This window comes from Mytilus galloprovincialis, chromosome 7 (genome assembly GCF_965363235.1).
Source record: "Mytilus galloprovincialis chromosome 7, xbMytGall1.hap1.1, whole genome shotgun sequence".
Classification (NCBI taxonomy): domain Eukaryota; kingdom Metazoa; phylum Mollusca; class Bivalvia; order Mytilida; family Mytilidae; genus Mytilus; species Mytilus galloprovincialis.
In genome coordinates this window covers 43,769,079-43,788,446 of record NC_134844.1, presented here as the reverse complement: position 1 = coordinate 43,788,446, position 19,368 = coordinate 43,769,079, and the positions used below count along the sequence as shown (strand labels likewise).

At 32.1% G+C, this 19,368-nt stretch overlaps 1 protein-coding gene across 1 annotated transcript; it reads right to left on the bottom strand.

Annotated features, from left to right (window-relative positions):
* Window positions 1-6,615: 6,615 nt before the first annotated feature.
* On the bottom strand, window positions 6,616-15,236 carry LOC143083069 (protein ILRUN-like). Its single transcript, XM_076259255.1, has 5 exons — window positions 14,957-15,236; window positions 13,553-13,716; window positions 12,186-12,383; window positions 10,761-11,035; window positions 6,616-6,948 (listed from the first exon to the last, which is right to left on the bottom strand). Exons 1-5 carry the CDS (start codon window positions 15,112-15,114, stop codon window positions 6,892-6,894), a joined length of 852 nt encoding a protein of 283 aa, XP_076115370.1. The 5' UTR covers window positions 15,115-15,236; the 3' UTR covers window positions 6,616-6,891.
* Window positions 15,237-19,368: the final 4,132 nt, after the last annotated feature.

The following is a 19,368-nucleotide window of genomic DNA, read 5'->3' as shown; positions in this document are numbered from 1 at the left end:
AAAATGGAGGCAAACTAAAGTTACAGAACGGAAACGAAAAATTCAGCAATAAGTATCACCAAAAGTGGCAATAATCACCATTAAAGGGCCATAACTTTAAAAAGGAGTTGTCCTTTTTTTTATAATTTTTAAAATAATAGGCATACTTTTATTTTAAAGAAAATTCATGGGCAATAGCTCCTATAAGAAGTAGGTTGACAGTTTTGATACAAACAGACAATAGGAAGACCTCGCATATCTTAACATTTCTGCCTTGTTAGATTTTCTCTTATAAGTTTTAGAAATAAAACGCAAAATTTGCAGTTTACTCCTATTTTCTATTTCAACTAATGTTTGCCATCTTGGTTGGCAGGCGGAAGTCATCAAACACATTTTAAAAATGAGTAACCTCAACGATGATTTTGGTCAAGTAGTTTCAGTGCAGAAGAATTGGTAGAAGATGGAGACAAGATGACGACGACAGACAGACAATCATTTCAACTGATGCAAAAGCTCACTTTCCCCTGTGGGCCAGGTGAGCTAACTAGAAATTCTCAAGATCCTGTGTCGCTCACCTGAGTCTACTTTGGTTTTGGAAATCATGTAAAAATAGATAACCAGATGCTCTGCAGGGCGCAGCTTTATACGACTGCAGAGGTCGAACCCTGAAAAGTTGAGGTTGAGGCAAGTATGGACACAACATTTAAGCTTGATACAGCTCTGAATTTGGATTGTGATTAAATAGTTGTCACAACATAGGTTTCTGACACAGAGTGAATGTGGTCTAAGAACTTAAACTTAAAAACTTAAAAATTTTAAATTGGACATTTACCTATTATGATCCAAAATCCAAAATATAAATACATGGTTAGATTCAGTTTATCATAGAACCCCAAGAATTCAATTTTTGATGAAATCAAATAATGATCAATTTTAGACCCTTTAGACCTCACTGAGGAGCAAATTGATAACCGTGCCCAAATATTAAAAATCAAAATACATGGTTAGATTCATCATATTTAAGAACCCCATACATGTACATCCAATTTTTTTTGAAATCAAACAATCTTTAATTTTGGAGCCCAATTTGGACCAACTTGAAAACTGGGCCCATAATCAAAAATCTAAGTACATGTTTAGATTCAGCATATCAAAGAACCCCAATAATTAATTTTTTGATGAAATCAAACAAAGTTTAGTTCTGGACCCTTTTGGCCCCTAATTCCTAAACTGTTGGGACCAAAACTCCCAAAATCAATCCCAACCTTCCTTTTGTGGTCATAAACCTTGTATTAAAATTTCATAGATTTCTATTTACTTATACTAAAGTTATTGTACAAAAACCAAAAAAAATGCTTATTTGGGACCTTTTTTGGCCCCTAATTCCTAAAATGTTGGGACCAAAACTCCCAAAATCAATCCAAACCTTCCTTTTATGGTTATAAACCTTGTGTTTAAATTACATAGATTTCTATTTACTTATACTAAAGTTACAGTGCGAAAACCAAATGACGATGACGAAGCCAACGTCATACCAATATACGACCAAAACAATTTTAATTTTTGTGGTCGTATAAAAATGACAACAGATAACCGAATAATGATTGAGGCCAAATTTGGTTTAATATCAGCCCCTTAATAATTTAATAAAAACTAAATGTGTCAAAGCGACACGAGTGGCCCTGTCCCAAAAAGTTGAAAAATCTGCAATTTGAATAACACATGTGGACACAAACAAGATGGTAGTCTCACATATCAAAAAGCAGCTCAAAATCTGGTGGCCTATAGAAAAAAAAGTCTGTATACCTGTGATTTTCAACAATTTATTAAAGGTCCAAAGCCCGTAATTTCAACAAAAATTAGCAGAGTGGAACGAAACTTAAACTTGATCTGTAACACATCATGGTTAACTCACATACCAAAAATCAGCCCAATATCTGAAGGCGTTTAGAAAAAAACTCTGTATAATGGTTTGTTGCGGAATGACAGAATTTCAGAATTACGGAATTACGGAATTTCGGAGTTACAGAATTGCGGAGTTACGGAATTTCGGACAAGGGTAAAACTGACAACTTTGTTGCGGGGCCATAAAATCATCCTGGTTGTCATCTTGAATGGTAAATAAGCAACAAAGTATCACGCTTCATCAGCACCTCATTATGATTATTTATGCCATGTTTGGATTCATTACATTCAGTGGTTCTCTAAAAGAAGATATTTGGATGTATTTCCATAGGGTCCTTTGTTAAATAAATCCCCTGCTGATGGTCATCTTGGATAGTTTAAACATATTTATTTATAGTGGATTAGGAAACAAGTTTTTGCAACTTATATTAATCCCTTTCCACTTTGCGGGTGCGAGTGCTGCCTTGTAGCGGCATTAGCCTGCTCTTTTTCGAAATCTACAAGGGTGTCTTTAACGTGCAAGAGATATGGCTCTCTCTTAACACGGGTCAGCCATTTATCGTCCCCTTCCGACGGACTATCATCGTTTCCTCGAGACCATACTCGCAAATGGTGTCAAGGGAGAGGATAATGGATCTACTTCAAAGTAACAGCACTTGGTGCACTGCATAAGAAACATTCATGCCATGTTTGGTTTCATTCCATTCAGTGGTTCTCTAAAAGAAGACATCTTCTGTATTTAACATAGGGTCCTATGTTAATCTAAGTCCCCCCTTGTGGCCATCTTGAATGATGGATCAAATTCAAAGTAACAACACTTGGTCAGCACCTCATAAGGAACATTTATGTCATGTTTGGTTCCATTCATTTCACTGGTTCTCTAGAAGAAGTTAAAAATGTAAAAAGAGTTTATGACAAGTGATGAGAATAGCTCTCCTCGCCCAATGAGAATCGCTTGAAGGTCCTTTAATTATCAATCCTCAATGTTTCAAAACATTCAGCTTTGAAGCTTCAGCATGGTTTTTTTCTAATTGCTCAATACGGATTAAAGATTGATTTGTAAAGGATTAGATCAGACAGTTGTTTTTCCTGTTTTTATGGTTTACACCAGTCATTTTTGGGGCCCTTTATAGCTGTGAGCCATGGCATTTGGTTAATTTTGGCCGCAGGAATTCAGCCAGAAAAAAGTTTGAATGAGGAGAAATATGTGCCACTAATGCTGCTCTATTTGAGAATCAATTATAGAGCCTTCCTTTATCAACCAACTAACATGTTACAAAACATAGAACAATGCAGTTTTAGCATAGTTTTGTAGCTACAAACTCAGAATCAAAGATTTTCTCTGACCATGTTTTATCATCAGATGGTAAGGAAATGAGGAATTCTTATAAGGACCTTAAATATCCTGGTTTTATTCCTGCCAAGCATTTATTTTTTAATTGGCAAGGTTATATCAATGGGGATAATAAAAATATAATTATCAATAAACAGACAGACAAAAAGTTGGACACATAGTGAAGAAAATAGATCATAATGCCCTATGAGACCAGTGAAGATAATAGATTATCCGGTCCTTTTGGACCAAAAAGTGAGAAAAAAAAAGACTACAACAATTGATTAGCATGAGATCATTTCATTTATTTCTATCAAAAATATTTCTTTCATCACCATCATATAACAAACCGTATATTTACACTTTACTTTCTATTAAACAAACATGGAGACTATTCAAATTAATAAAATTACGAGAAAGACCAATTTGATGCTATCTTAACATTTACCAAGACTGCATGTTCTTTAAGATTTTAATCATGTAGTTTATATTTAAGGAATGACTGTAATATTTTTTCTGTCTATGAAGAAATAACATAAAAAATTTGGTGCACACTAAATAACGCGTCATTTACTATAATTTAATTATAAATTCCATTTCAAACCGTAGAAAACCATGAAAAAACGTTGATGACGTCACGGTCACATGACTAAATTATGTCTATGGGCTGATAACAAAATAACGTCAGCCAATCAGAAGACGTGTTACATCCAAAATTAAATTATTTGATAATGTTGTATGGGAATCCAATTATTGTTCTTTCTATCCTGATTGGGAAAGGATGTATATAGCCTCAACCTTTATCTGATTTCTTTGTTTAAATATGATTGGTTAAGTATTAGAAATTAAAGTAACAAATGTAAGATTTGACGAGAAAGTGCTACAAATTTGACTAAAATAATAAGATTTTTTTAATGAAATAGAATTCACAATATATGTGAATAAAATGCTAATTTATATGCATGAAGTTTTTTAAAATTGTCTCCCATTAACAATTTAAATGGTGAATCTATGGATCTTGTAATATCAGGTAATTATATGACAGTTTCACTCTTTCAAATGATAAGAAATGATATTGAACACAACCCTTTGCCAAAAAAATATTCTGACAGCAGGTGCATTTCTACCTGTTAGAAATAGTGTGGTCATTTTATGTTCCTAAAGTTATAATGTTAATCTACCAAAAATAGGTCTTAAATAAGCACCGTTTTTACCCCAAAATCTGTCAAATTTCCCTAAAGATGTCAGTCAAATTGAAAAATGAAGCAAAAGTTAAAACCTATTTATCAAGGCATAATTCAGACCTTTGTAAAAGTGATAGATTATAGTAAAATACTATAGTGAAATGATCGTGCAGGGTAGTGTCTTTTTCTGTTATACCAAGTTTTTAAATATTTAATTTATAATGCATTTCATTTTGTATTTAAATTTAAATCTTGCTGTAAACAAAAACATTCAGAAATAAGTTGAATCATAATAATAAATCAAAAGTTAGAAAAATTATTCTCCCTGCATTATATTTATAAACTAAAAAAAAGTCTTGTAATTCCATCTCTCACGTCCATCCTCACATACAATAACAATGTATTCTTACAATAACAAAATGTTACATAATTACAATGTTCAGCAAACAAGTGTTATAAGGTTAGACTACAATATCTGACCCATACAGTTATACTGTGTGGCTTTATTATAAGTTGAATGAAAAACAATAAAAGTCAGTCAAGTTACAGTAAATGGGCTATGTCAGAGTTTTGTAAAATTTTGCATACAGCTTTGACTCCTTGATTTGTAACTAAAAAACTGAATAATGAATGTGTGGTAAAGGACAACAGACAAATGCCAGACGGCATTTCAAACATAAGGCATTTGTATATTAGAAATGAAGTATACTGGTTTCTTACTTTTGAAATCTAATGCATTAAACAAAAATTTTAGGCTGTCAGCTGAGCACCTCTGGATTACCTTCCTAATCTCTTACATTTGGCAATGCAAAAAACTATACCTGCATGCCCAACTGTTCAAGATGTAAAATTCATTTATCAGATAATTAGATAATTTAGCTGTTACAAATATTTACATAAAATATGAATTCATTATATTAAAATTAACAGATAAATTATGAGTACTGTAACAACTAGTCATGATTATAATTAATTAATTAATTAATTTGCAGCAGCATAATTATTTTTTTTTTTATTTCTAAATTTATAATTCAGCATAGCAAGGCTAAAGATCAATATGCAAAGGAATGTATTACATAAATACCACAATAAAACTTAATGCTCAATTAACCCTGATATACAGTAGGTCTTTTGGTGATGATTTTAGCTATTTCTCATCAGGTAACAGCTTTATTAATAAACCAGAATGAATGGAAGAAGTAACCTTATAAATTCCTATCTTATGAAACAATGAAGTTGGAACAATTTCTCTTGTATTTATAACATAAACATTTCAATTTCATTGATAGATAGCTGTAAAAATGTTGGAAAATCTCTTTAGTGAGTCATTAAGACACTTCCATATTTTAATTTCTCTAGGTTTTATTAACCTTCTGGTATTGACTCTTTGAGGAAATAAAACAGCTGGAGAAATTTTCCATCAATTAAGACTCCTCATCTAATAATAGGTTAATATATACATGTATCAAGGAGCCTTGCAGTAATTATGACTGCAAGATTGTTATGTAATGAAGAAAAGATATTCTCTGAAATACATTCTAACAAAGTAATAATAATAAACATGATCATTGGAGGATACAATTCATTCTAAACATACAAGCATTGAATTACATCAGTACTAAATGAATTCATTGAATAATAAATAACAAAGTATTTCTTATAATTTAACTAAAAGAAATAATATCTTCAATACAATAAGGATAAAAATATATATGTAAGTATGAGGGGCGTAAAGGGGGGATATCTGCACTGAAGAACGCAAAATAAAATTGCCATTTCACGATGAATGAACAATTAAAAATTTCTTGCACGTTGATCTTTTTACCGATTTTCATGGCGGCATGTAAAATAAAAGTGACAAAACACGTTGCATGAAAATAACCCTTTACCACCCTCATGTATGTATGATATTTTTAAATAAACTTGTAGGTTTTCAATTTTACACTTTATGGTTTTATCATTTTTTTTACTCATGGAATATTTAGGATGGCCATTTATCTTTGTTCTATGTGTATTTTCTTTTTGAATGATGAGAGGATTTTGATGTTGTATTCTCATTTTCCTCCCTACTTTTTATGTATTTTAAGTCATGGCAGTTTTTCATTCACCAGTTTTCAAGATAGGATGCATAAGAACCCTGATATTTTTTCATCAAATTTGCTTTTTTTTAGAACAAAAATCAGCCTTATGGCTATTAACTGACCTTTAAGAGGTTATATTGACGAATGACCTTGATTATTTTTACTTTACAAGTTTCTTTACGAGTTTAAAAAAGTAAGAGCATTTAAATCTCATTTACTTTTCTGTACATTTTTAATATCCTTTTATCAATAGAACAATAACTTGTGAGGTCAAAAGGACCCTCTTATTATCTGGTTAAGATATGAAAATACATATAAATACAGTATGATATGACACATTGATACAAAGATGCCACAAAATATCTGATCTTTCTGGTTAAGTCATACTATTGTATATTAACACTTTTTGCTATGACATATCTGAATCTTTATTGTCTTCTCTATGGGTTTCACTTTCTACAAAATTCTGAAAAAAAAGAAAAATCAAAACATAATGAGCATGTCAGTTATCTATGTTACCGGTAGGTCATTTCTTTATATTTATATGAATTATCAAAGCTGATTTTGGGAGCTCTCTTTTTAAGTATTGAAAGGGATGTAAATACTACTCACATTAAGATATATCTTACTTTAGTTTTATTCCATCATATTTCATCCTACTACGACACAACCAGATGCTCCGCAGGGCACAGCTTTATACGACCGCAGAGGTCGAACCCTGAACAGTTGGGGCAAGTATGGACACAACATTTAAGCTTGATACAGCTCTGAATTTGGATTGTGATTAAATAGTTGACACAACATAGGTTTCTGACACAGAATGAATGTGGTCTAAGAACTTAAACTTAAAAACTTAAAAATTTTAAATTGGACATTTACCTATTATGGTCCAATATCCAAAATCTAAATACATGGTTAGATTCAGCATATCATAGAACCCCAAGAATTCAATTTTTGATGAAATCAAATAATGTTCAATTTTAGACCCTTTAGACCTCAATGTGGACCAAATTGATAACCGGGCCAAAATATTAAAAATCTAAATACATGGTTAGATTCAGCATATTGAAGAACCCCATATATTCAATTTTTGTTGAAATCAAACAAAGTTTTAATTTTTGATCCTTTGGACCTTAATGTAGACCAATTTGAAAACGGGATAATACTGTGCAATTGAATATTTCTTGCTATTGCGCAATATTGTGCAATTAGATATTCCTTGCTATTGCGCAATACTGTGCAATTGAAGATTTCTTGCTATTGCACAATACTGTGCAATTGAAGATTTCTTGCTATTGCGCAATACTGTAGTGTGCAATTGAAAATTTCTAGCTATTGCACAATACTGTGCAATTGAAGATTTCTTGCTATTGCGCAATACTGTAGTGTGCAATTGAAAATTTCTTGCTATTGCACAATACTGTGCAATTGAAGATTTCTTGCTATTGCGGAATACTGTGCAATTGAAAATTTCTTGCTATTGCATAATACTTGATATAATAATTTTGGACCCCGATTTGGACCAACTTGAAAACTGGGTCCATAATCTAAAATCTAAGTACATGTTTAGATTCAGCATATCAAAGAACCCCAAGAATTCAATTTTTGTTAACATCACGCTAAGTTTAATTTTGGACCCTTTGGACCTTAATGTACACCAATTTGAAAACAGGACCAAAAATTAAGAATCTGAATACACGGTAAGATTTGGCATATCAAAGAACCCCAATAATTCATTTTTTGATGAAATCAAACAAAGTTTAATTTTGGGCCCTTTTGGCCCCTAATTCGTTGGGTCCAACACTCCCAAAATCAATCCAAACCTTTCTTTTGTGGTCATAAACCTTGTGTTAAAATTTCATAGATTTCTATTAACTTATACTAAAGTTATTGTGCAAAAACCAAGAAAAATGCTTATTTGGGACCTGTTTTTGGCCCCTAATTCCTAAACTGTTGGGACTAAAACTCCAAAAATCAATCCCAACCTTCCTTTTGTGGTCATAGACCTTATGTTAAAATTTCATAGATTTCTGTTTACTTATTCTTAAGTTATTGTGTGGAAACCAAGAAAAATGCTTATTTGGGCCCTTTTTGGCCCCTTATTCCTAAACTGTTGAGACCAAAACACCCAAAATCAATTCCAACCTTCCTTTTGTGGTCATAAACCTTGTGTTTAAATTTCATAGATTTCTATTTACTTTTTTTTTAGAGTGCGAAAACCAAATGTCTTGGGACGACGACGACAACGCCAACGTGATACCAATATACGACCAAAATTTTTTCAATTTTTGCGGTCGTATAAAAAATTACATGCATCCTGGACTGATCAAAATCTATTGGGACTCACCATTTCAAAAAGTGATGAGTCCCAGGACTCAGTCTCGCCTTGAAAAATTCCAACTTAGAACCCTGCTTGGAATACTATGCAAAATCCAGCACAAATCAGAATTCAAATAATTACTAGTAGAAATTGGTTTATTGCTATTTTACTAAATTTTCCTTTGATCTTGCCGACAGATAATTTCCTTTCTCAGCGGAGTCAAGTGATATGAAAATTATCGCAAGGAACTGAGGGGGCACATGCCCTTGTCAATGCAGGGGTTAAAAAATCCACTAGCCCGACGCCCGGGACTACATCATTTAGGCCTCGGGCAACCAAAACTTGTAACCCGATATGCCCGACGGACTAGTAACAAAAATTCTTGGCGTATCCAAAATAGAAAGTCGAAAATCCCCTCATCACTATTATATCTAAGCCAATCAGATTCGACTACGTCATCCGGGATTCCCGGAATTTGAACTGATTCTGTACAAGTTTTAAAATAGAACAAATAACCCGTACTTTCAATATCGATTTGTCAGTACAGGGGGTATTGTGCATTGATTATGCATCAAGAGAAATATAATGTAACCTGATTGTACCTCTGAATAATTTATTGCAATATAAATGCGAATCCCTTTTGACAGCAGAAACCTGAATTTTGTCAGATATAAATTTGTAACATGTGCACATGTTATGGACGCCATTTTGTTTCTTGTTTACATACTGTGAAGAACAGTCTTCAGAAAAATTAAACTTGATGCAATAATATCTCATCAATAATGATTATCTTCATTGATATTCAAATGAATTAAATTTTTAAAGAAATAAAATGTATAACAAATACAATTTCAGTTAAGAGACTGTTCTCAATTTGTTGTATATTTATAGCCCACAATTAGCTTACCTGTGATAATATGGATATTACTGTACTTCATTTATAAAACAGTTATAAAAGACACAAACTATGGATGGTGATATTTATTCACATAAATATTTGCTTTATTCTTATAAATAGAATTTTAAAACTGAAAACAAATATGAGCATTGGTACAATGTAGTATTTACATATAACCAGTTGATATTTCTTTTAAACAAACGTGATAATGTACATATCTCATAAAAATTTCTCCAATCCTTTTATATAACCATGCATAGCAGTGGTCAATACTTGTACTATCTCGGAACAGTATTTCCAATGAATATTCAATTATCGATTAATTGAATATATCTGATAATGGGATATTTTTTTGCTGACATGAGTTTTGGGTATCCAATTTGCAATTATCTACTGTTCAACAGATAAAATTTGTTAAGTTTATAGAATTCATTGTATATTGCAGCAAACTCTGAATTTGTAAGGCATACTCGGGCTAGTAGGTCAGTTTTGTTGGACTAGTTGTTTTTTAAACAGGGCTAGTAATATCCTGCTACCAATTAGCCCTGGGCTAGTGAGCTATAACAATTTTTTTTAACCCCTGCAATGAAATTGACATGAAATTGACACGTCTTCATAGGTAAAATAGCGATAAACAGATTACCATTGGTCATCTCAACTCGATTGCTTTTTTCACTTTCCCCGTACCGGCTCAAGCCAGAAAATCAATCTTTTTGAGATGATCAAAGATAATCTATAAATATCATACTAAAAACAATACTTGTTACCATTCTGCATAATACTGGATTTATTTTTTATTTGTTATTTGTACTGATTCAACTCAAGGTAAATCTCATAAATTACATCAACTTTCTTGCATGAACCCCACATAAATTCTACTAATCCCATATTGATCCATAGGACACCTATAAACCAATCATAATGTCATAATTTATAGGAGGTGCATTATACATTTGTATATGTATATACTGCCACTTTGTTAAGTTAGGGTATAATAATACTCAACTTGCTAATTATTTCTTGGAACTCAGTAGGGGAGCATGTTAATTCTGATACTTACATTAAATAATGCTCTAACTGGAACAGGTGATGAAGTTGGCACTGTAGGACTAGGCTGTGACGTCAATGGACTACCATGCTGTGCTATTATAGATGAGTTCGGTGATATTAATGGTGATGATGTAGTAAGGTCTAACTTTATAGGAGAAGCAAAAGGATTTGGTAAATTTTGTGGAATGTTACTATGTACAAAGTCTGATTTTCCAAAACTAGATAATTGTTGTGTTACACCTAAAAGTCCTCCTTCGTCAACAGTTATTATCACCCATATCACTTCTGAAATGTACAAGTAATGGTAGAAGTTAGCAATGTTAAATAGAAATCACAAAAATTATTGTTTACATGTAGGTAAGATTTCTGTTCAATTTTACTGTCAGACCATAGCAATTAACTTTTATCAAAATCATTTGCCATACTTTCTAAGGTATAATAGAAATGAAGAACTGCGCTATAAGTGCATGATACGCTAGTCTCCTTTTAGCTCATCTTAATAGTTAAAGAAGCTACAAAAGTGTCAAGGTAACTACTCACACTTCAAAGTGTTTTTGAGTTATTGTCCAAAAACTGGAAAGCCCTCTTTTTTATGAATAAGTTGCAATACTCAAAAATATAAGAGTCAATCAGAAATAAAAAATCAACAAGAAACTTCTGTTAACATAAACAATGTACCAAAGTTTTATGAAAATTGTTCAAAACATTTTTGAGTTATAGCCGGAAACGGCAAAATTCTGACTTATTTTATGAATAAAATCCCACAATTTAGAATTGTACAATCTAAAATTTATAAAAATCTAAGTGGATCTTACATGTAAATCAATAGATATAATCTATTCCCCAAGGTAAGTTGGTTGCATGAATATTGGTGAAAGAGTTTTTTGAGTTATTGTCCAAAGTGTTTGACAACAGATTGACAGACAGAAAACAGTGTACCATAATATTTGCTGTCTAAGACAGGCGTCTAAAAATACCTTGGACATCACCACACTTTCTGACTAGACCCTACTTAGTAAAAAAAATAACAGAACCTTTTGTGCAGATCAACTCGGTGTAAATATTTCAACAACAAAATAATTTTGAGGAATTTCATAATATATAAAACTAAATACTGTAAATTCAGGAATTATTGCATGCATTTATTATTGCGATTTTGTCATTTAAGACTTAAATGGGATTTTTAATTTAACGATTTTAAAAAAAATTTAATTAATATAAAATATTTTAAAATGTGAGTTTAAATTATTGCGTTAACATCTCTGTCGCATTTTTCGCAATAATAATAACCTCGCATAAATTTCTGAATTTACAGAATGTGATAAAGAAGTGACGCCCCTATCAATAAGAATAAAATATTCAGTTTGGCAAGCTGCAAACAATTACATTGTACGTAACTATAGAATCAAGTCTGATGTTTACTGTTGACCCTTACCACCAAAAAATAAGCCTGTTGGAGTAGACATTCTCCATTGACTTTGAAAAACACCAGTGGCAGCAGGACTTTCCATTTCAACACTAACATCAGCCTCCTGTCCTGGTACTAACATATTTACAATGGCACGATCTGTGTTACTGAGGTTATCACCACAGCAGTATCTTAAGTTACAACCTGGTGGCCAGGCATCTTCACCTTTAATATACATGTAATACAGTCAACACAGGCTTAATTTATCTCTATTTCATTTGCTTTCAGTTGTATTTTGTTTTTAATCAGAAGCTACATGTATATAGATCGTATCAACAACTCTTACATCTAACTTGTATGTGATTGACATTTTTAAATAATATTCATGTAATACATTTAATTCAGGCATTAGTTCACCTCTATTTCATTTGCTTTTAGTCGTTTGGTGTTTTTTTTAAATCAGAAGCTACATGTATAAACAATTCCTAACCATACATCATTTTTTGTACATTGTAACTCGTGTGTGATTACTGTTTTTTAATGATAATATGTGGGTTACCTGACCATTTAAATTTGTAAATAAATTAATAGATGCGATTTCTTCAATTTCTTTTAACTCAAAATTAAAGATTAATTGGAATCTGATACAAGTTCAACCACTGCTTCTGATATTGAGATAAATGTTACAGGGTTGTTTCATAAATTTGTTGAACTTAAGAAAAAAATTCAAATATTACAATTTCCACTCTTCTGATTTTGGGAAATGAACACAATCTTTGCTAGACATTAGGCTAACCATATTGTAACAATCCAATTAGACGTAATCTTTCAACGAAATTTCATGTTCACATTTAAATGTTTAAAGCCATTTACACTCAAGGAGCAGGAAATGCAGACATTCCTCAACCCATGAGTTTAATACTTTGTTTTTATAGTGGGTCATGTTGCTTAATCTCTAGTTTTCTATGTAATAATTTGTAGAATTTTGTTTGGTCTTTTTTTGTTTTTTCCGTTTCAGCCATGGTGTTGTCTTTTTTATTTGTCATGTGTAATTGGTATTGCTCTCTTCATTTTTTTCTCCTCCTTTTTTTATACAACATTTAATACATAACCTGTTGCTATACATATAAATATACATGTTACTTTTTATATGTGTGCAAATAAAAATTAAATATCTATCTTCAAAAGGAATGTCTAGGGAACTTTCATTTCGGGGCCTTTTAAAGCTGACTACAATGGACTATGCAAATGGGCTTTGCTCATTGTTAAAGGCTGTAGTGACCTATAGTTGTTAATTTCTGTGTCTTTTTGGTCTCTTGTGGAGAGTTGTCTCATTGGCAATCATACGGTACCACATCTTCTTTTTTTATATTTCAGCCATCAAAAGACCTTACCAATATTTCTAATTCTCCATGTTTTAATGAACTTTGTACTAGGAGGTACTGCTTCACCTTCTCCAATAGTCACATCCTTTACAAAACACATCACAGGCAGTCTTATATTGGTTAAACTTGGTTGATCAAAGTCATAATACGCACATACAGCAGCTTGCAAATTCCTGTCAAAAGAATAATATTTGTAATACAAAATGTACTATTAATTTATTTATACATATATATATTGTAAGATTTAGATTGTTATGCTGACAAATTTTTGTCCCTTTAATAGCAGGATTCAAACTCACACCCTTGATACACTACAGCACCAATCAATTACATGTAGATAGCCTCATTTCCAGCATATATTAATGTAATCACAATAATCACTGTTGTTTGAGTTTTAATCGATTCACTCGGAGCTCCGCCATTCTAAGGAAAATGTTTTTTATGCATATACTGTTTTTATTATTTGATTGGTTCATATTCATGATATTCTCACATAGAATGTTTTGATTACCAAAACTTGCAGCAGAAACATTATATAGTAACATTTGAGTTCATCAAACTTTCCATCAAGCAACTTGTTGTTTTTTGAATGTCAGAGTCCCACTTGACAGTCTCCCGAATGACCAAAATTTAGAAAATGGTACAGTTCCGTTCCCACATTGTGTGAATGGTTGCGTGATCTAGGACTAGGTTATACATTGTGTCCTAATCCTAATTGTGACATTTTGGCCGAGTTTGGATTCACAACTGGCACAAGGCAAATGATGCAAGAATAGTGGAAGATTCTTTGAACACAGACCCAGTCAATGCTTCTTTTTGTTTTCGTTACATTGATTTGTATCTTCCTAATCGACTTGTTAAATTTAAATGTTGTCAAACTACGACTTTTGTCTTAATTTACCATATCTCATGAATGTACTTTTTAGAGCAATTCGTAGCTCTGACTCTGGATGAGAGCGAAGGTTCAGTGGAATCTGTGTACACTCACTATTATGATTAATGGAGACGTGTCACTAACTTAAACACCACAGACAAGCCCAAACCTAACAGTGGCAACACCAAGCCCAAGAGCGGGTGTAACTGTAAGGACATCAGGCAGTCTGTTATTATGGCGGAGCCAACCAACACACTCAGACATTGAGAGAACCATCCATGAGGGGGTAAAAAAAGAAACAAAGGATTATTGGAAAATAATCCCCCAGGTCAAAACAGTTGACCACTTGGACCAATTGAGTCCCCAAATAGTACCATAATTGTGGCATAAATCGTACTATCTGAATAACCAGATAACGGAGGCAATATTTTGATTTCTATTTACAACGCGTAAACTAAACCAGTATAATGAAGATAGAAAGGTTATTATTTGATACGGAAATGAAAGCTTCGTCTAGTATTTATTGCTATCAAACGTACCAGTTATTCATATCAAGAAAAAATCCACATCCTTCTGGTGAAAGTTGGTTAGGACCAAGGAGTTTTTGAAATTCTGAGATCAAAACTTCTTTATCAGTAGTTCCTAAAGAACTAAACTGTCTTAAAAGATTTCCATCAAGTTCATTATCGACATCCATAGTTAATGTTTAAGTAAATGATGTCATATGTTATGTTACAAATTTAGATACTACGCAATTATTTCTTTAAACTGGGAAGTTTTCATTTGTGGCGTGCTTCTGCCATATTACGCTGACGTCACATAAATTTGCGTACCGGAAGTTTCAAAATGCAAATTAGCCATGTGCTTTGTGGTAATAACAAAGACCTATAGGTTATAGCAAGGCTTTGTAAACAGAGAGTGTATAATAGTAAAGAATAGATTATATATGATAATTAATAATAAATAAAACTTTTATAAAACAACTTGTATGCTGTTAAGAAAGCTGGTCATTTTGAAATCAAACAGTTGAAACATACAAAATTTCTTGACCCCCCCCCCTATAAAAATTCACTATTTTTATTTGATCCCCCCAGTAAAAACATTTTAAAAAATTTGATCCCCTCTCTATTCAACATGCCAAAATTTTAACATGCAAAACACTTATTATGTCATTTCACGAAAATATTGAAAATGAAATATTCTCAGTTGATTAATTGAGTCCAAAAACATATTTGAGGGAAAATTGTCTTGAAAAAGTGCTCTTCCATGAGGCCTCTTCCATGAATATAAGTGTAATTAGAACAAGCCAGTGCTTTGAGCAGTTTTTTTCTGTTTTTTTTTTTTTTTTAAGTTCCTATATTGTGATATTAAAGAAAACTTGATCCTAAATAACTCTAAAAAATAACTTTTTGAAACAGTAACAACACATTATTTACTAAGATGAATCTATTATATGTCCCTCTCTTGAATGCTGCTTAAACTTAAGTTTTACGTAAGGCCTTATTGAAATGTCAATTGAGTCCCTAGACTTTTATATGGATAGTTCATTCATTCATAAATGTGTGATAGTACAATATAACCTCAAAAGTTTTGATTTATTAGCCTAAAAAGTACAAATTTTGCGGGAGTAAGAGGTTTAAATGGACCCAAAGGGATCTTGTAATGAAAACAAAAGGATACATTAGTGGTGTTCATCATCAGAATCATCTTGTGTATCAATAATCAACTGTTTGTATGCAGATTAGATGAATATTTAATCATTTATTGGAGAATTTATTGCTCTACACTATATTCTTTCATGATTCGGCATGCTTTGTATTTTTGGACAAAATTTTGCACAAATTGCTGTAGATTTTGTTTTAATTTATTCTTGATTTATCTCAAACTATTAAGCTGATTAAAACAAAACTTGGCAGTGATGCTTGTTAATTTAGTGATCAAAGTGAGTGAAATACATGTATAACGACTGAATTATTAGGATTATGAAACACATATGCAGCTTCCTACATCACTAAAGTCTTGTGATGTTTTATTTATAATTAATTGTATATGAATGGTGCTATAAAAATATATTTCGATTTGACTGTTGTAATGTTCTTCTTGACATGTTGTCTCTTGAAGTATGTGAAATACTTATTTCCATGTATAACAAATATTGATCCCTCACTTTGAATACATAAAAAATTCTGAACCCCCCTTTTCCACATACAGAAAAAAACCTGATCCCCCCTGTATTTTGAATGTCAAGAGTCCCCCTTGACAGTCTCCCGAATGACCAAAATTTAGAAAATGGTACAGTTCCGTTCCCACATTGTGTGAATGGTTGCGTGATCTAGGACTAGGTTATACATTGTGTCCTAATCCTAATTGTGACATTTTGGCCGCGTTTGGATTCACAACTGGCACAAGGCAAATGATGCAAGAATAGTGGAAGATTCTTTGAACACAGACCCAGTCAATGCTTCTTTTTGTTTTCGTTACATTGATTTGTATCTTCCTAATCGACTTGTTAAATTTAAATGTTGTCAAACTACGACTTTTGTCTTAATTTACCATATCTCATGAATGTACTTTTTAGAGCAATTCGTAGCTCTGACTCTGGATGAGAGCGAAGGTTCAGTGGAATCTGTGTACACTCACTATTATGATTAATGGAGACGTGTCACTAACTTAAACACCACAGACAAGCCCAAACCTAACAGTGGCAACACCAAGCCCAAGAGCGGGTGTAACTGTAAGGACATCAGGCAGTCTGTTATTATGGCGGAGCCAACCAACACACTCAGACATTGAGAGAACCATCCATGAGGGGGTAAAAAAAGAAACAAAGGATTATTGGAAAATAATCCCCCAGGTCAAAACACACAGTTGACCACTTGGACCAATTGAGTCCCCAAATAGTACCATAATTGTGGCATAAATCGTACTATCTGAATAACCAGATAACGGATGCAATATTTTGATTTCTATTTACAACGCGTAAACTAAACCAGTATAATGAAGATAGAAAGGTTATTATTTGATACGGAAATGAAAGCTTCGTCTAGTATTTATTGCTATCAAACGTACCAGTTATTCATATCAAGAAAAAATCCACATCCTTCTGGTGAAAGTTGGTTAGGACCAAGGAGTTTTTGAAATTCTGAGATCAAAACTTCTTTATCAGTAGTTCCTAAAGAACTAAACTGTCTTAAAAGATTTCCATCAAGTTCATTATCGACATCCATAGTTAATGTTTAAGTAAATGATGTCATATGTTATGTTACAAATTTAGATACTACGCAATTATTTCTTTAAACTGGGAAGTTTTCATTTGTGGCGTGCTTCTGCCATATTACGCTGACGTCACATAAATTTGCGTACCGGAAGTTTCAAAATGCAAATTAGCCATGTGCTTTGTGGTAATAACAAAGACCTATAGGTTATAGCAAGGCTTTGTAAACAGAGAGTGTATAATAGTAAAGAATAGATTATATATGATAATTAATAATAAATAAAACTTTTATAAAACAACTTGTATGCTGTTAAGAAAGCTGGTCATTTTGAAATCAAACAGTTGAAACATACAAAATTTCTTGACCCCCCCCCCTATAAAAATTCACTATTTTTATTTGATCCCCCCAGTAAAAACATTTTAAAAAATTTGATCCCCTCTCTATTCAACATGCCAAAATTTTAACATGCAAAACACTTATTATGTCATTTCACGAAAATATTGAAAATGAAATATTCTCAGTTGATTAATTGAGTCCAAAAACATATTTGAGGGAAAATTGTCTTGAAAAAGTGCTCTTCCATGAGGCCTCTTCCATGAATATAAGTGTAATTAGAACAAGCCAGTGCTTTGAGCAGTTTTTTTCTGTTTTTTTTTTTTTTTTTAAGTTCCTATATTGTGATATTAAAGAAAACTTGATCCTAAATAACTCTAAAAAATAACTTTTTGAAACAGTAACAACACATTATTTACTAAGATGAATCTATTATATGTCCCTCTCTTGAATGCTGCTTAAACTTAAGTTTTACGTAAGGCCTTATTGAAATGTCAATTGAGTCCCTAGACTTTTATATGGATAGTTCATTCATTCATAAATGTGTGATAGTACAATATAACCTCAAAAGTTTTGATTTATTAGCCTAAAAAGTACAAATTTTGCGGGAGTAAGAGGTTTAAATGGACCCAAAGGGATCTTGTAATGAAAACAAAAGGATACATTAGTGGTGTTCATCATCAGAATCATCTTGTGTATCAATAATCAACTGTTTGTATGCAGATTAGATGAATATTTAATCATTTATTGGAGAATTTATTGCTCTACACTATATTCTTTCATGATTCGGCATGCTTTGTATTTTTGGACAAAATTTTGCACAAATTGCTGTAGATTTCGTTTTAATTTATTCTTGATTTATCTCAAACTATTAAGCTGATTAAAACAAAACTTGGCAGTGATGCTTGTTAATTTAGTGATCAAAGTGAGTGAAATACATGTATAACGACTGAATTATTAGGATTATGAAACACATATGCAGCTTCCTACATCACTAAAGTCTTGTGATGTTTTATTTATAATTAATTGTATATGAATGGTGCTATAAAAATATATTTCGATTTGACTGTTGTAATGTTCTTCTTGACATGTTGTCTCTTGAAGTATGTGAAATACTTATTTCCATGTATAACAAATATTGATCCCTCACTTTGAATACATAAAAAATTCTGAACCCCCCTTTTCCACATACAGAAAAAAACCTGATCCCCCCTGTATTTTGACCAGCCCCCCTTCCCAGATAAAGAATGATAAGTCCCTAAAAAATAGTCGGAATTGGTACAAAAGCTGTTATAGTAGTCCGACTTGGTACAAGATATAATATTCTGACTGGGCTTGGTACATAATGAGAAGTTTGACTTGGTACACGATATTTTAGTAGTTAAACAGTTATTAGTAGTCTG

Coding starts and splice junctions, on each gene's coding strand:
- LOC143083069 (XM_076259255.1), bottom strand. CDS start 15,114: ATGGATGTCGATAATGAACTTGATGGAAATCTTTTAAGACAGTTTAGT. Junction 13,717..14,956: donor TTTCTTGATATGAATAACTG/GTACGTTTGATA, acceptor TTCTTTTGACAG/GAATTTGCAAGCTGCTGTAT. Junction 6,949..10,760: donor CAGTTAGAGCATTATTTAAT/GTAAGTATCAGA, acceptor CTTTTTTTTCAG/AATTTTGTAGAAAGTGAAAC.